This window comes from Corvus hawaiiensis, chromosome 13, assembly GCF_020740725.1.
Source record: "Corvus hawaiiensis isolate bCorHaw1 chromosome 13, bCorHaw1.pri.cur, whole genome shotgun sequence".
NCBI classification, from domain to species: domain Eukaryota; kingdom Metazoa; phylum Chordata; class Aves; order Passeriformes; family Corvidae; genus Corvus; species Corvus hawaiiensis.
The window spans coordinates 18,842,997-18,868,849 of record NC_063225.1 but is presented as its reverse complement, the minus strand read 5'-3'; the positions used below and the strand labels follow the sequence as shown (position 1 = coordinate 18,868,849).

Sequence of the window (25,853 nt, the reverse complement as noted above, 5' to 3'; positions counted from 1 at the left end):
CAATAATCAGCTCAACACAAAAGACAAAGCAGCAGCCTAGGATTATAAAAACAAAACAAGCAATAGGACTTTGAAAAGTTTATTCTTCCCCATTTTGTGCGCAATGGTAATTCAGAATTTCTTTAACAATATTAATCTGAAGGAAACAAGGAAGCAGCAGCTTGTAAAACACGGAAAGAAATGTTGCCCTATTCACCAAAAGCAGAGTGTGGGAGGAATAAAGCTCCTCCAGCATGTTGTTAGACTGTATAAAAAAGCTGGGGTGCTTACTTTAGAGTGACGCGAGAAGTCGTTACTCCAAAGTTGTTTCACTTCTGAAACAGCCAGCCCAAAACAGTCTTAATAGATATTACTCCACTTAGTTACTGTCTATGAATAGAACTAAGCTGTAAGAAGCCTGCTCCTGGCAGTAGGGATAATCCTGTGCTATACTAATGAGTTTGAAAATATATCTTTTCTTGTCAGGTGCAGGAATGGAAGCAATACCTTGATACCTACAGATGAGAGCAACTCGAGTGATGATCTGCATCTGATGGGGAGGGGAGGGCAAAGAGTTGCTTTTGCACCCATTAAGCTTAGTAAGCAAGGAGAAAATAGATTCAGATCCCCTTGAATAGGGATGAAATGTATTTCTGGAACACAGGCACCAGAGCCAAACCGCTGATCTGTCTTAATCCATTTAGGACTAGTCCCTTAGATTCAGAGTTTCTAGAATAAAATTACTAGTCAATACAGGAAGACACGCTCAACAGACTGTGCAGAAAACTACAACACAAAAAGCATTCTAGCAGAAGTCATGAAATATTTAGTATAAATTTGCAAAGTTAATACTTTCCCCTCACATGGGGGGGGAATTTTGCAGAATGTAATTCCCCCTCACATGGGGGAGGAATGGCAGAAGTAATTTTGTATAGTTTGCCCTCATTAGAACTCTATTGTAAAGTGTGTTTCAGAGAGGAAAACTGGTAAGAATTATTTTGGTATATAGATTTGAAAAATAACTTCACTTCAGCATTAATTCTCACCCCTTGTTAATGGTTGTAGGTTTTTTAACATACAGAAATAGAGTAAATCTCTAGAATTTTGTATTTCTTAATTCATGCCTTTGGTGGGCAGGGCTGTATTTCATGAATCACCAGAGTATCTAAAATGGTTTTCTCGTTGCTTCTAACACAAAATTGCTATTTTAAGTTATTTTATACCCGTCTCTGTTTATGAAGATCGTCTTGTGCTACTCTTAGGCTGAAAACCTATCTTTTCAAACATTAAGGTGCTTTTATATTTCACTAATTCTGTTACTGGTTTGTTTGCATAATTTTTCTATTTGGAAAGTAAAACCCTCTAATTGAAATAAAAAAGATTAGACAGTTACAGTGCCAATAAAAGAATTCACTTACATAAAAATGTTCACCAGATAGAAAAAAAATAAATAAGACAAAGCACTTGGAAAAGTCCACCGAAAGCAGGCACAAGCATCATTTGTAGCCATTTGGACTAGATTTATTAATGGAGAGGCCTCAGCTAAAAAGTTTGCTCTCAAGAGATAAGCAAACTATATGCATGTAGATATCAGGTTACATATATTGTACTCTGTGTGATGTGTCCTTCCAGAGTTATCAGCAGGAGTATGAAGGAAGTTTAGTCTTTGTCCCGTACTCGGCGGCAGATCTCCTCTGTGAATTCTGAACACTTGGCATTGCCTCCCAAGTCTTTTGTCAAGACCTGAAAGAAAGAAAGAAAAAATAATATTACTGAATTGTATTATGGGGCCAGTCTTGTCTCTGAACAGTTCTAGATGATCTCGTGGTATGTTGTGTATGGATAGTAAATAAGGTGAGCAAGAATACATCAAGTTTGAGTTCTGCATCCCAAACAGACTTCATCAATAAGGACTGTGCAGGTAGAGAAGACCTGAGTATACATGAAGTACTTCTAATGTTATCAGATTTGAACATGATTTGAACATGATTTTATCTTAACTACAGGAAGAAAGTGTGTGGTCAAAGCTCTACAAAGTCCTTTAATGGTGTAATTAATGGTTAAGTATTTACATCTTCAGTAAGAAGTTTGTCCTTCGGAGGTAAAATTCATATATGAAGGCTCAGCACAAGGACAACTAATGAGAGTCATTCAGAAAGATTGGGTCTTTTTTAAAAGAAACCCACACAGAACAAGCACACATAACTCTTAATGCTACATGTTAACAATTCTCAAAGTTTGCTTAGTTTAGTTAATAGATAGAAAATGTAGAGTTAAAAGTCTCTGTCATCAAGTACAACTGTCTGGCATCATGAAGACAGTAAAATAAAAATTAAAAAGTGGGCAACATTGCTTGTGCAACCTATCTAGATTAAAGCACTCTAGAAGATAATTAAAATCATTAGTTTCCCCACCTACATGGCACTCACACAGATCTTAATTACTGCTTATGGGGAAGGGAGGAATAGCAAGCGATCAAGGTCACTATTTTAGGATCTTGTAATTTAAATTGCATTATGGGGTATTTTCAATTAAAAAGATTCTCTCCATTGTGAGCATATGACATTATAAGTAACTAGTAAACAAGTAGCCATGTCACAAAACTTGCACCGTTATCTTCCAAGGAACTACTGACCTGCAGATGGAGGATTTCATTTCCAGAGCAGTAAATGGGAACTTTACTGGAGCACCTCTTTATTCAGTTGTAAGTTTAGATTTTTTTTAACTGGCCCCTATACACAGCAAGATAGCTGCAAACTTACAAAATGATAACAACTTTTGGTTTCAGCATTCTTGTTACTTTTAATTACAAAGCAGCCTCTCATGGTCCTGCCTAACATAACTGAAACAGCATGACTGGCTGCTAATCCTCTTTAACTGCAATCTTCAGGATCTTTCCAACTATGTTTTCAAGAGATGGACATCAATGTAGAGGAGTGAACCAATAATGGTAAGACCACAAATTTGTCAAATTACAGAGCATAAGCCCCCCTCCCTCCAATATCCCATTTGAGTCGTGAATCTGAAGACACTCACTTCCAAAAGGAAACATATATAATCTTAAGAGAAAAAGTTAATACTGGATAAAAACTGTTCTTTTGTAGTCAAAAAAGAGTGAAAGCAGTTAAGAATTAAAAAAAGAAGATAATTGAGCTGAAAAAACAGAAACAGAAGTATTACAGTCAGGACTGAAATCCTATGAGCAAAGTGGATGATTTAGCTTGTGAAAGGCAAATGAGTGTCCTTCAGGATCCAGATTTCATTATATATGCTTTGTATGTTTTATAAACTTCATAAGTTACTTAAAACTCTCATTCCCTTCCTGAAAAACAGCCATCCAGTTCACTATTTTGGAGTTCGTAAAGCTGTGGAAATGTAAGATGAGCATTGCTGAGACAAAAGGAATGCTACAGCCTATCCCCTTATTACTGAGCTGGGCAGATTTAATATCATCAAAGATAATATAATTACTATCAGAGAAGGACAGTGACACTGCTCACGCAACAGGCCAGCTCAGCAGGCCATCCCTCGCTCTGGTGTGACTCTTCCAAGTTAATTCTTGCGTTGATACAATGATTTTAATTCACTGCGTTTCTTTGCACACCCTCATGTTACCTTTCCATCTTTAATTGTATCGAAGCAAGCTGACTCAATTTTTGTGGCATGTTTGTGTAGTCCCATGTGGCGCAGCATCATCACAGCACTCAGAAGGAGGGCAGTTGGATTTGCCATGTCTTTTCCTGCAATGTCTGGTGCTGTTCCGTGAACCTAGAAATGAGAATTAACCCATCTGTTATAATGTCATTAGGTTGATTAAAATGTCTTAGGCAGTTCAATGTGTGCAAGTAACCTGAGCCATAGGTCTTCATGCAGCAGCATGTTAAAACAGGACTGGCTTTGCTGTGATACAGTCAGTGGAAAGAAGATACCAAGGACCAAAACAATTCAGTTCAAAGACATCAGAAAGGGAAAACTAGATCACTTAATAATTTAAATTGTGCCCCTCAGGTTCTATTTCATGGGGAGTATTTATCTTATGAAAAAGTGGGAAAATAAAGTATCTGTCAAAAAAAGGACATGCGAAAAACCTACGTGTAATATTTACTTTAACCGGTCTCTCAGGCTAAAGCTTGAGCATCTTCCCAGTAAAAAAGAGTTCTACAAAGAACTCTGTTAGATAAATGTCAGCCACATTGTATGGCACGGAAAAGTTTTAGATTCTCAAGTTGAGACAAAGTTATTACTGCTCTGCCTTGTGTAACAAGACTTACCGATTCAAAAATGGCCACTCCATTGGCACCAATGTTTCCACTGGGTGTTACTCCAAGACCCCCAATGAGTCCAGCACACAAATCACTGAAAAAAACCCAACCATCAAATAAAAAACCCCACAAGTTTGTCCATATACAGTTGCCTCTCTGCAAGGTATTAAAATATTTTAATCAATTGCAACTAAATTTATACACCTGCACAGTCTGAGAATAATATGGAGAAAGAACAGATGCTGTTGGCCACCTGTACCCCATCAGAACATTGGAAAATTCTTAGAACTACTAGCAGAAGACAATGTAATAAAGGAAAATTAAAAGGAAATTCCAAATACTAGAATAAACCTGATAAGACATAGGCACAACGAGAAGTACTAGAAGCACAGAATATGTGTAGAAGTCTCAAAAACTAATTGTTATGTACAGTTCTCTGTAACTATACAAAAATCTTACTTCTTCTGAAGGGGTCCAGAACAACTTTTCCTATGTAAAGTCCTTCTAAAAAATGTGGAAGAATTTTGCTCAGGTAGGTAAGTTACTGGTGGTTTTGTAGTGTATTGTGTGCACCTTAAGGAACACTTCCCAAGTGACACTAGACTAGCTTTTTCCCCCTCTCTTTACTCAACAGCCTTCAGGTCACAAATCTGACATTAGCAGATCATCAGATATAAGTAATCTGCATTTGGTTTCCACCAAAATTACCATGGGGAAGGACAAACCAACTGTGCCTATTGTCATCATATTGTCCCCTCAGAGCTGAACACATTGATGAACAAAGCTGGTATATTCAAAACTCTGGTATTTTCACATCCATCCATAATTATTGCCCACAACTTAGCTCATACTAAGCTAAGTTAATCCTTAGCTTAGGACTACCAATGAGAAAAGTTTGGATGACTTTGCAGAATAATATTTTAAGCTAAAATAAACCAATTATCTTAAGTTGCATAGAGCCTGGGGAAAAACTGCATACAGTCTGCATTTGTCACTCTAGGTATTTAATGCTTAAAGAGATTGTCTTCTGCCTATTCAGACCTATACAGTCTAAGGAACCTGCCTGGCATTTTGTTCATACTTCTAGACCAACAGGTGAGACCTCATCCAGTGGTGACAGTGCCCTCTTGAAGAACAGAATCAAATTTGTTGAAAAGTTTTAGAATGATGAAATTTTTTACGGAATTTCTATGAGAACTTTAAAATGGGTGATAATGAACTCAGTGAAATGGTATTGATGATGAGACTCCTCTGATTTCACCTCTTTCAGTTAACCATGTATGAGCTGCTATGAGGGCCCTGTTCACTCCTTTACCAATTCTTAAAGCACGAAACATCAGTTAGAATCTGATTTTTCTTAGAGTGGATAGACAGCCTTATCACAGAGAGAGTGCTGTTTTAAAAGAAGCTTAAGAACCATTTCTTCTTATACATAAGTTACCTTTAAATTTATTATCTGTACAAAACCAGGAGATGGATTCTAAGAAGTAAATAGTTGAACATTTAAATAAAAATTCCGATTCAGGCTCTTTTCTCAATCTCTCCTTAGAGATGTGAGTAGAAACTACGTTACATTTTACACATATGAGTTTGCATCAAAACACTTCATTTTACAAGTGTTTAATGGAATTTACACTCTACCTAATAATTTTACAGAATAGAAAATGCGTGTTGATGGGTTTTGCCTTCAAGACATAAAGTACCTCTAGTATTAATGTTATTCAAATATAAAATTTAATTTGAAGGTAAGGAAAAGTAATACATAAACCAAGAGCTAGCAGAATATTACGAGGCCACATATTTAATTCTTCAGTGACTATGCAGACTCATTTAACTGGATGATGAGCTCCCTGTGTTCATCATGGTCCCACAGTCACCCTACACAATCTATTTTAGTGCTGAGGATGAGAAAGTTTTTCTCTAATATCTAACCAGGAATTCATTCTCTATTACAATGTAAGCCATTATATTCTTCACACATTTGGAGAAATTTCTCTTCTGCCCCATCTGAACAATATTCATAGCCTCCATAGGCAGAAACAGATTTTTTTCAATAATAAGTACATTATCATTATATAGCCCCTCCCATCAGTATATTAATAATTGAAGTGTAATAATGCCATCCTTTCTGCCCAGTTAGTGTCTGATTTATGCAGTTTTAAAAAGTCTGAATGCATAAGATGATCACCCATCTGGCTTGCATATGACCTCAGTGATTGTTGGGAAAGTATTAGTATTTTATATGTTGGGAGTTTAAATGAAAATCTCCATACCTGAGGATGTCACCGTACAAGTTTGGCATAACAAGCACATCAAATTGAGATGGATCTTGAACCATCTAGAAGGAAGTATATTTTCATTAAGGTTAAGAATTTAAATTAAAAAAAACCCCACAACTAAAACATGTAAATACTCACATTCAGACATACAGTATCCAGATACATTTCATTAAATTTAATATCTTTACAGTTTTCTGCTGCCTCTCTGCATTTTCTCAAGAAAAGCCCATCAGACATTCTCCTGCAATTAGATAAGCAAGAGAATATTGCAGTTATTGTAAGGAAGCAGTACCAAAGATAAAACTGCATGCAACAGAGGTTTAATTAGAGTTCAGAAACTTAATTGTGACCATTTATCCCTCTTAAAATATTTCTGTATCAGTGGTTTAACAGGCATACAGTAATTCTCAGAATGACTTCTATTCATTTATGAGAGGTTTACTGAATTTGTGAAGGTGGTGTCACATAGGATCACACGTTAGGACTCAGTTCATATAAAGTGGTATGGAAACTGCAAAAGACACCAGCCACTTTCATCCTCAGTTTTAAAATTCATTTTCCTTATGTAAAAGCTTCTAAAATAAGAGCTTTGGAAGGAAGAATTACTACCAACTTGCTAGTAAGAACATTGGTACATAATTATCTCAGCCCTGTCAATACCAGGTCAGTACTGCCCATTCTACTTAGGAGGCATTTACTTGACTTTTTTCCCATTTTACTGACTCCTGGTGCCATCAACAGAAGTTTCACATTTGAGTAAGACTTAAGAAGTTATTTGTAATTAAATGTTTGGGGATTTTTGTTTTGTTTTGTTTTTCTCAAAAGAAGTATCAACATACATAATATTTGCCTTGTGCACAGCAGTCACGTGGCTTCTCTGATTGTTTCTGGCATATTCAAAAGCAAACTCTGCAATGCGCTTGCTGGCTTCCTCTGTGATCAGCTTGATGCTTTGCACAACCCCATCAACAATCTGAAAGAGAGGAGTTGCATCAACAGTGTAAGTGTAATTCTTCCCATTTGGAACCAAGCAGCAGAATTCTGAGTGAGGCAGAATGCATTTCACAACAAAGGAACTTTTTTATGGGTGCCAAATGTAAAAATCCCACTGAACCCCAGTGAGATAGGCAAAGTTAGCAGTGCTGAAGCAGAAAAGGCAGCAGGAAGGCAGCAGCTGAGGAACCTACCACGTGCTCGATGCCGCTGTACTCGCCCTCGGTGTTCTCGCGGATGGTGACGATGTTCACGTCTGTGTAGGGGGTTTTGTAGCCCTCGATGGACACGCAGGGACGCACGTTGGCATAAAGGTCAAAGGTTCTACGCAGCAGCAGATTCATCGACGGGTGCCCTGCAGCAATTGGAGTCTTCAAAGGCCCTAAAGAAAAAAAAATATACACAAGGATGAACAAGAAGATAAACCCCTCCATGGATCTGAGAGCTGAAACTCTAGGTCAAGTGGGATTCCTACAGAAGATCTCCAAATTCCTGTTTAACCCTTATGCTGGAATACCATGGGAATTCTCCGTGCTGTCAAATACTGCACAGGCACATTAATCAGCTGGTTAAAGGCCAAATTGCAACCCTTACCTGGAAGAGGTTTTACAAAATGTTTTCATTAAACACATATAAAGATACTACTCATTATAGGAATATAGTTATTGCATACTATTGTGTACCTTAGAAATGCCTTCTGCAGAGAGTCCAAAGGTTGGTATGTACTCACCTTCAACTACAAAAACTATCAAACTTATGGCTTGGAAATGAAAGACTGTTTCAAGATTACAGACAACTACTTGACAGGCTGTCCCCTATAATTACCAATTTTATTGTGCTACGGATGAAGAACTTTGGCCTTACATCAGACTCATAATAAACACAACAGTATTTAATATCTCTGTATTAACCCCTAAAATACCTTTTAATCCCATTTTGTTTTTATCCATGGATTCTTTGGCATCTGGAGGTATCATCCACTTCCCTCCTGGTCCTTGGATAGCCGTAACATTCCTCTCTTCCCACTGAATAGGTGCCTAAACATACACACTCTATGTTAACTTAAACGTAATGGTTTTGCTTCAAGTTTTAACCTTCTTTCCATAAAAAGGCGTGTAAGGAATTTTGTTCAGGCCTTCCTGGATTTTCTCTGGTGAGTAAGGGTAAGCATGAGATGTTTGAATTAAAGTAATTTTTAAAAAATGTAATTAAGTGAAAATGAAATAGCGTGAGCAGCAAATTATCATAAACTTGAATGCCACCCTAGATGTCATACACACAGAATTTGTTAGAATTGCAACACATGCCCTATTTCTTTCAAGATTTTAGAGCTGTTGAGCTCCTTGTATACAAGATACAACATTTTAAAGCTGTATTCATTGAAAACTCATCATCCCTACTGCCTGGAAGACAGTACATGACATAGATATGTATCTGTTATCAGCACATGCTCCACAATGCTTTCTGAATTTGCATTCACCACAGGAATCTAAGTGGAGACTGCTACCCATTCATTTCATCAGGAATGATCATAAAGGAAAAGATACAACATAATTAAAGAGAACTTCACATTTTCAAATCCAAGTTAGATAGTTGTAATAAAAAGGGAAGATGCCTGGGTGCTGTTAATAATGTGGAACAATTTAACAGGCATCTTGCCTGAAGAGCTGTATTTCCTTTCCAGGAAACTTGACAAGTTCTGGTGAAGTTTCTCAGATAGGTAAGAGAACTGTTCTTGGGTACAGTCAGTTTTCATATCACTGAAGTTAACGTGTTTGGCAGCACAGCAGCTGGATTGCTAAAATGAGCCAGTCCTTTCACACACACTTCTGACCTGCACTGGAAGTCATAATGAATGAAAGAACATCCTCTATCAGTTGCTCAGGATTACTACATCAACAAGATGATCTCACATGACATTGAGTTCATATTTCCAAAAATTAAACACAGCATTTGCTCTCAAGTCTCTACTCTTCTGTCAGCTAACAGTTTCAAGCCCTGCCTTGGTATCACATTCCTGTCTTTTATTAGCTGAAGCTTCAAACTCTTTCTACTGGAAAGAAGTTTTAATAGTTTAAATATGACTTAATCTCTTGGAAGCTAAAGATAAAGCTTTTCTTAATATGCCTAATTAATATTTCTTCTTGCAGTTAAATTTACAATGCTTATAGCAAGACAAATACGACTTACTTTGGCAGCATCAAAGATCTTCATGACAGCAGCAGAAATCTCAGGTCCTATGCCATCTCCTGGGATTAAAGTTACTGTTTGTACCTAGATGAAGAAATATCAGTAGTACAACAAATGAATGTTTGTTTTCTACATAGAAAACATTTTCATGTGTTGTAGGAACAAAGTAACTATTGGAAAACAAAAAAAAATTTCCTTTTCCAAATATTCACTATGAAGAACAGCATCCTGGACAGAAGTGAGAAGGACTAGCTTGCTTTCCAAAGGAGTGTGCAAATCTTTTGAGAGAATTGTTTAAAAATTTGCCTACTACCTATTCCTATTTCAAAACAGAGGCTGAATGTGAAAGGCAGATTCCTGCTCAGTACTCCTTGAAATTAATGAACTTAGCATCCTTTCCTCTGGAAATCTGGAGAGAAAGTTCCATTACCTAGTTATGGCTCCGTTCCACATATGTCTACAATATTATCAACATGCCGCATAACACTGGCACATGCTAGAAATGATTACATGTATGAAAAGCTACATTCACCTTAAAAAAAAAGGTCATGCCAAGCTAAACTTCTCAAGTGACCTCCTAAAAATCTCAGACACATTTTTAACAATACCAACTTATTTTCCTCTCATAATGTCCTTGGTCTTGTTTGTTTTATCATCATCAAACAGGTAAAAAAAAATGCACAGCCCAGGCTCAATGAATAGCAGGGGAAGAATGTATTCTGCTTTGAAGAAAAAAAAAATATGATCACTGCTTTAAGGATATGTGCTCCAGCTCATTTTGTTTTATTTAAAGAGTTCCAACAGTTTTTAAGGGCTCATTATTACCTACAAAAAAAGCAGCTCACGTACATTATTTGAAAAACCCCCAATAGAACCAACTCACAAGGCAGAATTTCAATATATATTGACTGACTTTTTAACTTTTGAGCCAAAGAAATTCACTGTGCACAACAAAAAACCAGAGCTTCAGATAAAAGAATACTGCTGCTGAGCAAGCTGTCACTGACGGAATGCCTCCAGAGTAGTTTTGTGCTGTCTGACAGCACTGCAGGGCTCCACCTGAGTGTGAAACAGTTGTGTTATAAACAGAACCAGGGGTGCCTCACCTTCTGATTTTTATACTGTATAAGTGACCCTTCAGTTTCTTTTCTAACTGTTGTACCTGCTGTTCTACAAAACTTAAAATTGAAAAGCCACGGTTCCTCTTTAAGATTAAGTCCTGCTTAGGGGTGCTGAGCCCTGCTTCTGCCCTCATTGAAAAGAAGGCCCATGGGCACTTCAAACACATACACATAAAGAAGGTAAAACATCTACAGGGAAATACACAATCAATGTCTAAGATAGTTTAAAGAGGACCTTGAAAAGCCAGAATTTTAGATGCAAGGAATTCTACAAGCAGCAGTAAAGTAAATCTAGTGCTTAGAGGGAAGTCTGCAAAAGAAAGAAAATGAGAAGGTTCTCAACAATTTTTCTACTTTGCCCAGTATTTGCCCATTCCCAGATGAATTTCAGAAGACTGGCTTATGTCCATATTTTGTGAAAACTTTCCATGCCACTTCTATCTTTTGCTAGAGCCTTTTGTATTCCCACATTGATATGCAATTGCCAATGACAGTGATTAACTGATATAAATCCAGGATGGCATTAAGAGCATGCATGTTCACTTGTTTGGCCCTTATTTTTTGGGAACATAAGAATAACAACAGTGATCTTATAAATTTCCAAACCCGTTTATTGAGAAACTTCTTAAAAGAAAAAAATGGGACTATTATACTCACAGCATTACCAAAACTTCTGGTCACCTTTTTTTGGTTTTTGAAAGCACCTAGCAATCGAGAAACCTGCAAAAGTACAAACCAAAAAGATCCTGTTTTACTGCACAAATGGGATTTTAAAAGTTTAACAATGTTGCAACAAATCTGCCTTTTAAAGTCATACTGCTTTAAATCTCCTATCTCAAACTAGTATAAAAGTCCAAGTGAAACCAGAGTACCCAGTGCTTTGCCAAGTTGCAGTGCAGCATTGCCTCGTGGGTATTCTTAGCACAAGGTGAGCCTGGGACAGCCACACTTTGCCCTGCGCCTCGTTCCCCTCCTGCCTGGGGGTCACTGCACCCTACCTGAAGTCCTCACACACAACATGTTGGAAGCCAGGCTGCAGGAACTCTAACTAAATACATGATACACTACAGATGAAGATTTGTGGAAAGCAAAGTGAAAAATTAAATGCTTTGTTGGTAGCAGTTGGGTGGACAGTATCTTTACACATTTTAGGTAATGTTTCCAAAACTACATTAGTGTCACTTCTTCCATTCAAACTGTGGTGGATTTTATTCTTCTACCTTTTATATCTGTAGGTGTTGTACTGTTGCCTTCTGCTTGCCTGACGGTTTTTTAAAAGTGGAACTGAAATGCACATTAAAGACGAAATTCACCATAGCAACAAGTTTACACAGCATAGTCAAAGAATTACATTTTCTGAGTATTCTGAACTGGCATTAAGCTTCAAAACTGGGATGTTATTTAAGCCTGGGCTCTTGCCCAACTGAGCACCATGGACAAAATCCCTAATCTGCAGAAAAATCACAGCCTCCCAATCTTACCCTCCTCTCTAGGAATATTGATGCCTCTGTGACTTAAGAGCCAGAAGACTTCTAACTGCAGAGACTTACACTACTTCAATTCTGCCATACTCACATATGCAGGCTGTCTGCAGCTATCAGGCTAGAAATGACTTTGACAATTTGTATTCCTCTCCTGTCCCACTTGTATTTGTTATTTCTTATGTTTACTGATGGGTATGGTGTATGGCAAAAGGAACAAACTATGTTGGCACCAACAGAAACAACTAGAAACAATATAATTCTCATGTATATTGTAATGAACGCTGGGGGAGAAGTAATCTAAGATAGATCTATTTTTACTTGTAGCCCCACATGAGATGTACAAGGTCACTGCAACAGGCAAGCAGTGTTTACCAAAGCAAGCCATATGGTTGAGGATAAAGGCAGAGCAATCAAACGGAAACGTGAAGTGGACTGTAGAGTGCAAGTGTTCTCATAGTACAGTTCCTGCATACAGAATCAGGATTCACATTTCAGGGTAACCCTGGAAAGGGCACAGTCTGTCTTGTCAGAAATCATGGGCCTAGTACGTTATACAGTTCAACACTGGTAACATCAACGAAGAATCCACCTAAGGAAAACTGATCCATTCTGACCTTAAAGTCATATGTTGTGATTAGGTCTTGACAGTTCTTCCTTTTTTAGCAGATAGGTTAAATGGGGCGGCCTCAATGACTTTGCCTCTAGCAGGCTGTTATTTAAAGGTGCAAAAGAAATTTCATTTACTCAAAGCAAAAAGCAGCATCTCCGTGACAGCCCCGGGATAAGGCCTGCATTTCCGAATGGTTCAAGAGCAGTAAATCCCAGAGGACAGGTGTGGGGGCTAGAAAGCCGCCAGCCAGAGCCCGGTAGCAGTTCTCCCCATCCGGATCTGCAGTGCCTAGTACCGCGGGAATGGCGTTTCCAGGCTGCGCTGTCTGTCAGCCGCGCATCGGGAGCTGCCCGCAGCCGCGGTGGTCCCGCCGCTGCTGTGACCTCTACGGCGCGACCTCCCCGCAGGCCGCTCCGAGGGATGGCGCGGCGCCCCCCCGGCCCGGCCCGGCCCGCTCGAGTAACGGCCCCCACGGCCCCTTCCCGCCGCCGCCCCGGGGAGGAGGAAGAGAGAGAACCCGCGAGCGCTGCGGAGCCGCCATTCAGCCCGAGCCCCGCGGCCCTTCACCCTCGGAGCGCTGCCAGGGCCCGGCGGCACCGCGACCTTGCGGCCAGGCGGCCGCGCCTCAGGCGCCACCAAGCTCCGGGGCGCGTCCCGGGCGCCGCGGGGCAGAGTCCGGACCGTCCCCCTGCCTACCGTGGGCATCCACGCGGTCGCAGCCATGATGCGCCTGGGCACCGCGGCTGCCGAGGCCCGAGAGCTCCGCGCCCGCCGCTAAACCGGAACCGGCGCGCGGGGAGCGGCGGCCCCGCCCCGCCTCGCGAGGCCCCGCCCCGGGACCGCCGCTGCGGCAGTGCCCGCGGCCCCGCAGCTGCCGTCCGCCGCTGCCTGAGGCGGTCCGAGCCTCCTCCCCCGGCCCTCATCCCGCGCCCCGCAGCTCCTGTCCGCCGTTGCCTGAGGTGCTCCGAGCCTCCTCCCCCGGCCCTCAGCCCATGGCCCCTCAGTTCCCGTCCGCCGCTGCCTGAGGCGGTCCGAGCCTCCTCCCCCGGCCCTCAGCCCATGGTCCCGCAGCTCCCGTCCGCCGCTGCCTGAGGCGGTCCGAGCCTCCTTTCCCGGCCCTCAGCCTATGGCCCCGCAGCTGCCGTCCGCCGCTGCCTGAGGCGGTCCGAGCCTCCTCTCCCGGCCCTCATCCCTTGGCCCCTCAGCTCCCGTCCGCGGCTGCCTGAGGTGCTCCGAGCCTCCTCCCCCGGCCCTCAACCCTCATCCGTCCGCCTGGCGAGGGTGATACCGGGGAGACCTCGCTCGCGGCGGTGCGGGAGGTGCGGGGGTGGACGGCCCGGTTGCCGCCGGAGGACGCGGGAGCTCCAGGTGTGGTGTCTGAGGAGGTACCGTTGTGGCATCTGTGTGGAGACAACCAAGCAGTTCTCAAAGACGCCCCAGTTTTGAAGCGTTCGATGGTTTTGTAAAATCTCAGCCTCTAGAACTGGGTTGTTTATGGGAAAAAAATAGTTCTTGTTAAGAAAGACGTCAGACTTTTGTTGAAGTAGATAAGAAGCCTCATAAGCCTATGTAGTTTAAAGTGTTAAAGCTGTTGAAATCGGGACAATTTAAGACTTCTATTTGCCTTCATTTCTGAGGTACTTGTCTCATTATTTTTAAAACCTGCTGCCGTATCAGTTCGAGGAGCGGCGGAGGCCGTGGGAGGCCCTGAGGGCGCAGTGCCCCTTCCCAAGCAGCGCCGGCTGAGGGCCGCACCACGGAGCTGTTCGAAAGTCCTGCCCAGGGCAGCTCGCTCGTACGGATCGCTCGCGCTGAAGGGTGGCCAGAGAGCCTGGCGTGTTCCGCGGGGTAAAGCACCAAACTAGAACTAAGGCAGTTTGAGCTCATACCTCTGGGAATGACCGCTTTAAAAAACTTTTCCTATCTTTCTTACACTTGGCAACATTAAAATTTGGGGTTTGTCTCAGAGTAATTTCGTACCAGTTTTTGGTGATAGAGTTATCAGATTACTTGCAGCCTTTCCAGTTACTTAGCTCAGTCCTGGGTGTGCTTGAAAGCTGAGGACTAAGACTGTGTGTTTAGTTTCCTATTATCTTAAATGTGTGAGTAGAAATTCTTAGAATTGATATTTGATTATATACAGCACTAGTAGCCTCTATTTTCTGAGAATCATTGCTTTTTTTTTTTTTTTTTGTGACAGGACACAAGAGGTACTTACAACATTTCCTCTATTGGTGTTTTATCTTGGTTTTGATGTTGCTTTGAATTGAGAATTGTTATTCAGATATCTGTAATGGCAGATGTGCTGGATTCTCTTAATACTGATTTTCTTCTGGTAACTATATACATAGTTAACAGATATATTCATGTTGCTTTCTTGTGTTGTGACTATATCTGCATCTACATTGTTGGGTCGCTCTTGGATTGTAAATTGAGGGGAGATATTGTGGAGAATTTTTTTACACATTTTCAACACCCATTTGTCCATGTCTTGTGGGTGTTACCATAATAATGCTACAGTAATAAGGTGTTAACAGTGGCTGGTTTGGATCTGTTCTGAGAAGGGCTGAACAACACAGTAATAACCCATGAGCAGTTATTTTGCCTAAGAAAACGATGCCTGTATGGAGACAGCAGCAGTGTCTTTCCCCTAGTGATCACTATACTGAGACTCCCTACAGGGAAATTCATTATATGACGTTTAGTCTGCTTAGACAACCATTACTTATTTTTTTATGATTATTTTGTCCCTGAGGCTGGACACTGTCTTGTGTAAAACATCTTAAGAAAAAAAAAGGTAATTTCTATTTGATTTATTATGGATAAATTAGGCTTAATGAAATGCAGTCAGAAATCACCCTTTTCTAAGATAGTGTATTTTTTAAGCTAGATAGATAAGATCATGAAACCAACAATTTTTCACACAAGGTTTTCCTTTCTGTTTATTTTCTTTAGCAATACAACTCCCTAGAAAATTCCTGCTCCTCATAGCGAATGCAATTTAGTCACACAGTTGGCAGCATTTCCTGGTTTGAGAGACATGAGTCTTGCATCTTTCTCAAGCTGTTTATTCATTCCTTGAGCAGGGCTCAGACCCATGAAGCCTTCTCTCACAGGATAGCACTTCCAGACAAATTTAGTGGGGTCTGAGCATCCTCCCATCCACCATGTGTTGGAAAAGCAACTTTTTAACCCGTTGAAGTAGCAAAAACTGTCATTTTCCATATATTTTACCTTTTCATAACTGTGTATTTACAGTTCATTTTTTATTTAGAGCTCACAATAAGTATTAAATAGGGGGCAAGTTATAACAGTCAGTGTAGCATATTGCAATTGTAATGTTTTGTAGCTCTGTAGCATCTTTAAGGAACTTTTTTTTTAGCTCCACAGTAGCTGTAGTAGGTGAATGTTATTATTCCTTGTTTATCTGTATGCAAACAGATTTGTGAATAGCTTTCCAGTAAATAAAACAAGTCCCAAATACCAGGGGGAATTTCTACAGCACCAGTGGAGGATAGAACTTCTCCCATTGCAAGTAGCGATCACTGTTACTCACACCTGCAGTAGCAGTAGGCCCTAAGGACTCATAAAAGGTTACAACAGAATAAATGTACAGGCAGCCCCTCTGAATCAAAACCGTTTGTTTTGCTAACAGAGTAACTCTTTATGAACAGTTATTCTGCAAGGACACCTCTGTGTGAGAGGGAAGTTGTTGGAATACTTGGTATAATGGGTATGAAATTTCTTAGATTCTTTTCTCCCCTATTAAAAGCTGTAGCAAACCAGCACGTGAAGGCAGCAGATGTGTGGCATGATTGTTAAAACTCTGTGTAGATCCTCTCATGAACAGGTAAAGTGATCTGCTCTGAGTAGCTTGATCTTCCTTTGCTGAGGAGGAAGAGTTTTCATACTTAAACCACGGTCGCATTCTCACTACATAATTTACAGAGGCAATTTAAGGTACTCTGACCTGGCTGTTGGAGGTCGTTAAACTTACACCTCTCCTAATAAATCAGAGCAGTCACCTGCTGTAGCAGCCAGGGCTTGCAACACTTCAGAGCAGAGAAACTTGCACCAAAGGCTGTCTGGAGCTGCCAGTCTGGTGTGTCCCACTCCCTTGAGCTGTGGCTGTGGAAACAAACTCCTGCAGCTGTGGTCAGGTGAGGCCATTGCAGCTGACAGCCATCTTGCTATCAAATACTAAATTGGGGGGTGTGAGTAACTGTGTTTTCTGCTCTGGGATTTAAGCTTCTAGAACAGATGAGCAGTTGCTATTTAACTATTGTCTCTAGTATAATGGGCAGTGAAATGGCAAGACTATTCTATATATACTGTCCTCCTTACTAAACTTTATCTGCAACTGATTGCAAGATGTATGTTATGTATTCCTAATAGCTTAAAACCACTTGGTTTGGCAAACAGTTTTTAAAAACTGAAACACAGTGAAATGTGGTGGTGCTGGTAGTATTTAAGGTCAGTTCTTGTTGTGCACATTGAAAAGTATTGATTTGTTGCTGCAACATGCTGGGAGTAAGTTTGCTTAACGCCCAACTGGCAAATACAACTAATCTTTGGTAAATATGAACAGATAGAAGAAGTGCAGAAGAGTAAACTGGAAGATCATCTGAACTTTGACATGTACAAACAAATAGGAGTGAAGAAGACTTTGTGCGTTATACTGCCTTTAAATTTTACCCAATTAGTATAGCAAGATAATTATGCATTGAAATATAGTTACCACTAACTATGATATGCTTGAGAAGAGCTAGCTGGTGTAGTGTAAGCCTCAACAGTTAAATCTGAATTGTCTTTTTTAAAATGTGTACTTTAATTCTATTTACTAAAAAAAAAATACTCTTCAGAGTATGGCAAGAAGAATTTGAGAAACTGTTTCTTTTCAGTCCATATACTCAGAGGATGCTGTTCCCGTGGTAAGCTGAGTCTTTCTTTTAAAGCAATTAACTCCTTCAGCCATACAGGTTTCCCTGCATACTTTCTCTACAACAGAATAAACCCAAGGCATTCCTAATACGCAAGAGAAACTGGAGGTGGCAGGGTGGAAAGCCAGGCCCAAAGGAAGAAACAGGAGTACGTCTATGAACCTCAGGAACTCTACCTCTGGCCTACAGTGTAACCACAAGTACGCCTTACCTGGTTAATGCTTTCCATTAAGCTCTGCTGCTGTTTTTCTGCTGTTATTCTGATTCAAAAGATAGAGACTTCCTGATGTGTGTGTCATCTGGGGTACAGTGGGACCAAGCAGCCAGGGACATAAAAGCAGGGTGAAAAACGAAGAGATGTGCTATCAGCTTTTCACTGTAGGAGTCCCATTAAGTGTACAGAATCACAAGATTAAAAGATATGGAGCCAAGTCCTGCTGTCAATTAACTTCTGTATAATGACATTAGAGGTAATTTGGCCGTTTATATTTAATCTGATTTGCATAGATGGGCAGCTTGAAGTAGGTGGCTGTGAATGGAATGCTATTTCATGCAAATCACTTGCCTAAATATTGGTCTGGTCTGATTGAGAACAGCTGTTATTTTTTGTGTTTCACTAGCACCAGATCAGAAATATTAACCATGCTTCATTATACATATAGCCACTAAAGCCAGCGATGGAGCTCATTCACAGTTGAGGACAGGTAAGAACTTTCAGAACTGTGCAAGTTCTTAATTTCAAGGGGCCTTTATAGATTGTTGTTTTCTGGTTTAAAAGAAATTTTAATACTGTATTTTGTGGATTTTTTACAATTGTTTTTAATGTTCTGACTTACCTATTGCGAGCTTTTTGGAACATAATAAGAATCCAATGCCACTACACAACAGGGAAAAGAAAAAAACCCACTGGTGGCTGGGACAACAGAGATCAGTTTGACCATGTAATGGTCAGTACAACTGTATGATATTTGAACAGGTGCGTCTTGCACTCTTGATTTGATGGTAAATAATTCAGTTTGTATTTTCCTTACTACTGTAGCTTCTTCCTTCTTATTCTGAAACTGTGCTGCAATATGCTCTATTGCTAGAATCCACTTCTTTGATGTTACAATTCTGATGTTTGCTTATTACTAATAAACCTTGTTGCCTACATTCTCATCCCAAGGCATTTATTTTGTGTATGTGATATACCTTGTAATTTTTGTAGCTCAGGGCAGTGCTGGTTTGCAGCTAATCAAACCTGCATTTCTAAATGTTATAATTTGAATAAGCCATCTCTTACAACAGTCTGTGGTTCAGCACTTTGTAGAATGTTTTTACTATATATCCAACACACTTCATAGGATATTTTTACTATGTATACAATATATTTGCTTTCACTATTACTTTTAAATGGTTGTTCTTTGTTGTTATATGCCAAAGTAAAGTGAACTCCTATTATCCAACCCTGCTATCAGGCCAGGATCATTAGAAGCTGTAGGGAAAAGCACAAGATAATTCTCCAAGTGTTTTTTTTAAACTTGCTATCTTGATGAGGAAATAATGACCATTGGTAGACTGTAAATAAAGAAGTTAGGAATTTTACCCTCTCCTGTTCCTATGTGCATGAATGGAAAGTGAACTTATAACGGGTCCTTCTTCCCCGTTGCCATCCTTTCTCACTTAGACTTCTTCCTGCTGTTGTTATAAGAGCTTATCCTTCTGCAGATGTTAGATAATATAATTTTGTCTGTCTGCTTCTCATAGATTCTCTTTAATTTTTTTTATTTTCCCGTCGGTAGGGTTGTGGTGCGCTAAAACACCCCGTGAGCCCTCTACTGGCCCTTTCTGCTTTCGCCTTAGGCTGTTGGTAGCGTTTTTTCCTTCCCAGCTGTTCTTGCTAGAGCCTAAGGAGTCAGGTTAGCGTCTGTTAAACTGCTTTAATCTTGCTGACTTTTAAAAAAATTTAGTTAGTGTGCGAAGGAGTCCTTGCGTTCACTGCTGTACCCGGGAGTTTGGTACCTCTGGTAGTGAACTCACATCCTCGATAGGCACAGTGCAGACATGAGCGTTTACTGCGGAGCCCCCGCGGCACCTGGCGCTGGAGTGGGGCCGCTCAGGACACCGTGAGGCTGCACCCGGCCTCGCGTCTCCTGGCAGCCTGGGGCAAGGGCAGCTCGCAGAGCTGGCTGGGGTCTGTGTGCGGTGCCCCTGCACTCCCCAGTTCCCAGGCTGGCTGTGAGTGCCTGGCAATACGGCTGCGCTGCCCAGCGCCACCGGCTGACGCAGAGCTGCTCCAAAACCTGGAGGTGCCGTGAGGAGCGCCCTGAGTGGGACCCCGAGGCAAGAGAGAGCTGCGTTCTGCTTGGAGCGGCTGCTTGGGGTTTGGGTTATAAAAGCTCCGTATGCCTCTTAGAAAAGCATCTGAAAAGGGGCAGATTGGTATCCCTGTTTTTGCACGACACCCGCCTGTGATTTTAACACTTTCTTTCCTGGCACGCTCCAGTCAAGCCTTTACAAAGATTTCCCAGACTTTGGCCTTCTTCACTGAGCAGGTACAGTCAAAACCAGTTCAATGCAGGCTCTGGGATTTTTTCAGCACACTCACGGAGTATACGTGCTCTAAATGCCTACAATACAGAGGAATCCAGCTACTTCTAATGGGATGCATTTGCAGAGAGGAAGAATTCCTCGTTTAAGATGGGTAATAAGCAAACGATATTTACTGATGAACAGCTAGATGCCTATCAGGTAAGATATCTTGGTTTGCCTTAGGGGATGGAAGGGAGTAATCTACATATGTTTATGATTTGGGTTTTTGTTTGGTTTGGGGAGTGTTTTTTTCTAATATAATTGAAAGCTTCCTTTGTAACCTACATGCATATATTCTACTGCTCCTTCCAGCAGCTGTAATAATATTCTAAGGCTGGGTTGTTGAATATACTCATTTAATTCCCTCTCCATATAGAGGGAGAAGAGTCACATCCTCAATGTCTGAACTAGGAAGCAGAATAAAGATTGTGACTAGCTTGACAAAAGTGTAGCACCTTCTCTCCCTGATGCCTTTGCTGACAATAGAGTAGAAAGGAAAAAAAGAGATCTTGTCTAAATTCACTTCTAAGGATAAGTCACAGAAATAGGCTTAACGTAATCCCAGGATAGGTGTCGTTATGCTTGCATCCACTCCTGGAAAGCAGTTTCTTACCTGAACATAAGTAAGTGTGCATTTATGTCAGGAGTAACTTGGTACTTCTTTATTTACTTAACATTGAATCAACTGCTTTTAAATAGGGGGGGGAAAAAAAAAAAGAATTGCCAGGTTTTAGTCATGTTTCAGCACACTGCAAATCTCACTGAAATGGATTGCAGGAAGTTCTGTGCACAGTGGGCATCTTGAACAAGTTTCTGAAAATACAGTGAGGCAAAGCATTGAGTAGAAGTGTGCCAAAGAAGGAGGCAGCTGACTACTTAAGAGAGGCAGCCAGGCTGGCTGCATTGCTCTGTTCTCCTACATGAAGTGACAAGCATTGAGTTAGCAGCACAGGAGATCAAGATTTAGTTTATCTTGTGATAACCAATGGACAGACGCAGACCCTCAAGGGACTGGGTAACTTAATAACATTTTACCCTTGTGATCTTTGATGAAAGCCATTGAGATAGAAACTATAAATTTAGTTACTAATTTTATTTCAAGTTGCTTCTAGCATGGACTTGTCACAGGTGTAAATATTGAGCCACAGAGTGAGGCCAGGTGTATATGCTAAAATGCCTTGAACCATTATCCCATGCTGAAAATAAGGCACAAATTAAATGATTTTATAAATACCTAGTCTTTTTTTGTCATTGTAGGAAACGTGACAATGGACCTTCTTTAATTACCACTTTGTCATGCTTCTCACCAGCAGTCTGTAATGTATTAATCTAAGCTAATGGTCTTAGACTTAACAGTCCAAGATCCAAAAAAGCTTTTTCACATTCCTGCTGGATAGGCAAGAGAGAAATCAAAGATCTGTAAAGCACCAGTGTCTGTCTTCCTACTAACAATAAAAGTGAACACAGAACAGAGCACAACTGCAGCAAAACAAAACAAAATCCAAATGTAATTAATGTTATCTTCTTGACATAAACTGGCAAATGCAAGAGCTGAAATGTCATCCCTAATTCAGTGCTCTTCATGTAGAAATTGCCTCTCTCTAATGGCTTCTGCAGCCCCTGCCTTTCATAATGCTGGGTAATTGATCTCGAAGCCTGGCAGGAGTTGGGCCCAGTGGATTGAGTCGCCTTTGGGATTTCTCTGTTACAGGCAGACTTGCAGTTCATTAGTGCAGAGCTAATTTTTGCCTGGTAATAGCACTTGTTATATTTGGAAAGTACCATAAAATAACAGGTTTCAGGACAATAACTGACCTGCTGAATTTGTTAGGAAGGAACGTTAGCCTCATGCTCCGAAGAATCAGACAAAGATGTCATTTTGATGGTGATTTGCCTCTGATCCATTAGTTCTGCATCCCTCTTGAGTCTTTTAAACAAAAAGATCCTGGGCTGACTGCTGGAGCCACCCACACAGAGAGCTCTTGCATCTCCACTGCATCCTGGCGGAGAAGGCAGTTTGTATAACACAAGTGGAGCTATTTGATTTGGAGTTTGCCATCTTACCTGCCTGTTTCTCATTCGTGGAATTTCTTCAGAATAGAAAAGAGAAGAATGCGGCAATGTTTCCATAATTTTTTTAATGCAGGTTTTTCATGTCTTGGGCCAGCACTAAGTTACCAGGGCCTCTAAACCCTGGGCCAAAGTAAAACACTGTGTACCAGTCCACTTTGCAACAGTCTGTTGTTCACATCTGTACCCCAGTGACCAGGAAGGGTTCTACATATAAATTGCTTTTATAAATGGATCTTTTTTTTTTTTTTTTTTTCCCCCCTTAAACAGTTTCTTGTGAATTTATGTGTCTGTGAGTTAGTACTGTACTCCTTACAGTAGTAGTCCAGGGTACAGTGTTCATAGTATCAGCATGCAGAAGCAAAAGAGTCAGTCTTTCTTGTGAAATATATCTTGGTTTTTTACTTCCTTCCAGTTCCTGTTGGAAGACTGTTCAAAACCTCACTCACCTCATGGTTAGACCTATAATTTCTTTACTGAAATATATTTCTGGACATTGTATTATCCAGTTGTAACTTCTGCTATTTCTGTCTTTAGCACAAATTGCTTTGTGCTTATAACAGCTAAATATTGTTTCAGGAGGAAGATTTTTATAATTTTTTAAAAATTCATTATGTTTTACGTGCTTGTTCCATAGAAAACACTATGAGATGGAAAAGTGAGGACTTTATGGGCTTAAAGTATGGTAAAACCTGTGCAAGTGGCTTTGACTTTAGAGAGTGGAGATTAAGCTGCAGAAAAATCACCTGCTTGAAGAACTAGTGTACATAAATCTCAGATCATTAGTATGATATCAATGAAATAAAATAAATATGTTTGATTTATCTAAAGCTTTCTGAAAAGCATATGTATGCACCTTTTTTGCCTGTAAATGTGATATTGAAGAGCCACTTTTTAGCAGTACCTTTAAATTTAAATTAAAGAGTTGTAAATCTGGTCACCCACAGGGATGACCTCAGTATTGTCGGTGGACAAATTTTTTAAGTGCTCTTTATTAAGACTCGTGATGGGTAGCCAGTTGAAACTGTAAAAGAGACCTCTAACAGAACTTGATAATACTAAACCTTTCAGCTTTTCTTTAAAATCAAAGTAGGTAGAGGCAAATTAAAGAAAGGAGATTTGCAGCTTTCCAGTCTAACACCTTGCCGTAGTATCTGCTGTTAAGATCATATCACCTGTTATTACGATAGTGTTCTAGTTGGCACCTCTTTACATTTTCATAAGATTAGTGAATTGTTCTGCAAATTAGGCTTTTGCTAGCACTGGTTTGCTCATAGAGATTCACGTCATTTAAAGTGCTGGCCTTGTAAGAAAAGGAATTTTACTGGGCATTGATGATTCTTATGCCCTTAGAGTTCTGGTTGTGGTTTTTTGGGGGTTTTGTGCATGGGGGTTTTGGTTGTTTGTTGAGGTTTTTTTATACAGAAAATGTGAAATCTAACCAAGATCTGGTGAGGGAAAAGGTGAGTATTGATAGGCAAGAAAGATGGATTTCATTGTAATAAACGAACATTTTAAAATAAAGGTTTTAAAAGTTGCCTACAGATTTTGGTCAAGTCTCATATTGAGAAAAGAAAATGAACTGAAATTTTAGGGGGTCTTGAGTGATGCTGTGTAGAGATGCTTGAAGCAATGGAAAATACAGGTATGCAGTAAAGCAACATCAGAGCCATATATTCACCTCAATGCACAGCATTTCTAACTGAAAAACGATTGTATTGAGTAGGAAATGCAGATTGTATTGAGTAGGAAACTGCACTTGGGCTATGGACAAACTCCTGCACTGTTCAGTCAATCTCATTCCCTTTTCTGGGATTACTTGAATAAGGGATCTGAATTGGATACAAATTCAGTGGTTCTTCTTTTTTGTTTGTTTAGGGTTTTTTTCCCTTATGGAACCTAGAGATTATAGGGCATATTACTGATTTTATTGCTAGTCATTTGTATTTGTTCATTAGTGGTATTATTTACTTTGCATTATTTAATGCAGTCTCAAAACTGATGTTTACCCTGGCAGTCTTATAGGCAATATTGCAATACAATACAGTACTATATGTACTGTAATGAAATAATGACTGGCTTCTTTTACACAAGAATTTCTCCATTACAGAGCTCACTTTTTTCCTTTTATCAAAATTGAAGCCAAAGTGCAATTCAACTGTATTTCATGAGAATTATGCAAAACCAGATGAAACAAGTTATGTTATGATCTGTCAAGAAACACCATTTGTAAAGTAAAACAAGTTCATCAAGCTCTCTTTTAAAAAGCCATGCTTGACTTCATCCATGGTCTTGGAAAATTAACCCTTTGCAAGAATACAAAAAGTGCATTCGCAGATTCCCCAGGATGTTCTGCAAAAAGTATTTTCCACTTGATAGAGTATTGCTGTTACTATGCAAGTAAAAGTAGCATAATAATGGAGCAAGTTTTTTGTGAAAATATCCTTTGGTCAGGTTCTGGTTTCACGTTACCATTTGGTGGATATATAGATTGAGTGAAATTACTTTAGTTGGCAGTTTGCTTCTTCTCAGTCCTTGCTGAAGTCTGACTTGTTTTTACTTCCCTGTTGCAGTATGAATATATAGACTGCTTCTTACAGCTGCAGATTTTTTCCTTCTGAAACTCAGTGGGTGTTTTGGTTGGCTGGGGGTAATTGTAAGGTATATATGATGACAAATAAACATGAGCTGTATGGTAAATTTTTCATTGGTGGTCTGATGCAAACAGCATTTTTAACTCATTAACTCTGTTAACTCTTCATACACTCACAGTGATGAAAATATGTAAAAATCTGTCTGACTCAGTCTTGCACAATTCTATGCCAGTCTTAGTTGTATGGAATGTAGAATAAAAGTATTGCATTTGTAAAACATTACCAGAATAGAGTTAATAATAGATCTTAAATGAAAGTTCATTTGCTTCTGTCTGGTACCAGATTCTTGGTCGCTTCACAGGATGATGTTTTAATGGTGTTTTGATTAAATGCTCTTACATGTATTTTGTACTTTGGCACAGTACAAAACATCATTTGTGATTTTCAAAATGAAACCTCAGAAGTAATTTGCTTGAAATATTACATTTTAAAGTGCTGCAGCATCCAGTAGTTAATATTTTTTAAGAGCTGGTCTCTCAGATAGCTATAAGGTTTACAGTTGTCTGCATTATCTGTAGTTTGCTGGCTTTTGTTTGAGACTTTTTTTTTAAATTTGCACTGATTGTGTAAGACTGATTTATATTATTTTCTTATTTATAAAACTTTCCAATGAAGCTGTTGCAGGATCAGAGTAAACCTGACCTTATGAAACTATACATATATAAAGCAGAATATATATGTATTGCCTTAGAAGAGAAAT

The 25,853-nt window shown here is 39.9% G+C and overlaps 2 protein-coding genes across 11 annotated transcripts in view; one reads left to right on the top strand and one right to left on the bottom strand.

Annotated features, from left to right (window-relative positions):
- Positions 1 to 63: 63 nt before the first annotated feature.
- On the bottom strand, positions 64 to 13,722 carry IDH3A (isocitrate dehydrogenase (NAD(+)) 3 catalytic subunit alpha). Its single transcript, XM_048317576.1, has 11 exons — positions 13,615 to 13,722; positions 11,482 to 11,544; positions 9,704 to 9,787; positions 8,436 to 8,550; positions 7,708 to 7,895; positions 7,360 to 7,493; positions 6,659 to 6,761; positions 6,515 to 6,579; positions 4,251 to 4,335; positions 3,595 to 3,747; positions 64 to 1,722 (listed from the first exon to the last, which is right to left on the bottom strand). Exons 1-11 carry the CDS (start codon positions 13,639 to 13,641, stop codon positions 1,639 to 1,641), a joined length of 1,101 nt encoding a protein of 366 aa, XP_048173533.1. The 5' UTR covers positions 13,642 to 13,722; the 3' UTR covers positions 64 to 1,638.
- Positions 13,723 to 14,012: 290 nt separating this feature from the next.
- Positions 14,013 to 25,853, top strand: part of CIB2 (calcium and integrin binding family member 2) — a 40,925-nt gene continuing 29,084 nt past the window's right edge. The window contains exons 1-2 of one of the 10 annotated variants that reach the window (XM_048317580.1): positions 14,264 to 14,286; positions 17,890 to 18,562. Coding sequence is in view for 1 of the 10 variants with exons in the window: in XM_048317577.1 (XP_048173534.1) it covers positions 20,538 to 20,588 (51 nt within the window). In the remaining 9 variants the exon portion in view is untranslated. The other 9 variants (XM_048317583.1, XM_048317578.1, XM_048317582.1 and 6 more) reach the window with 9 other exon arrangements.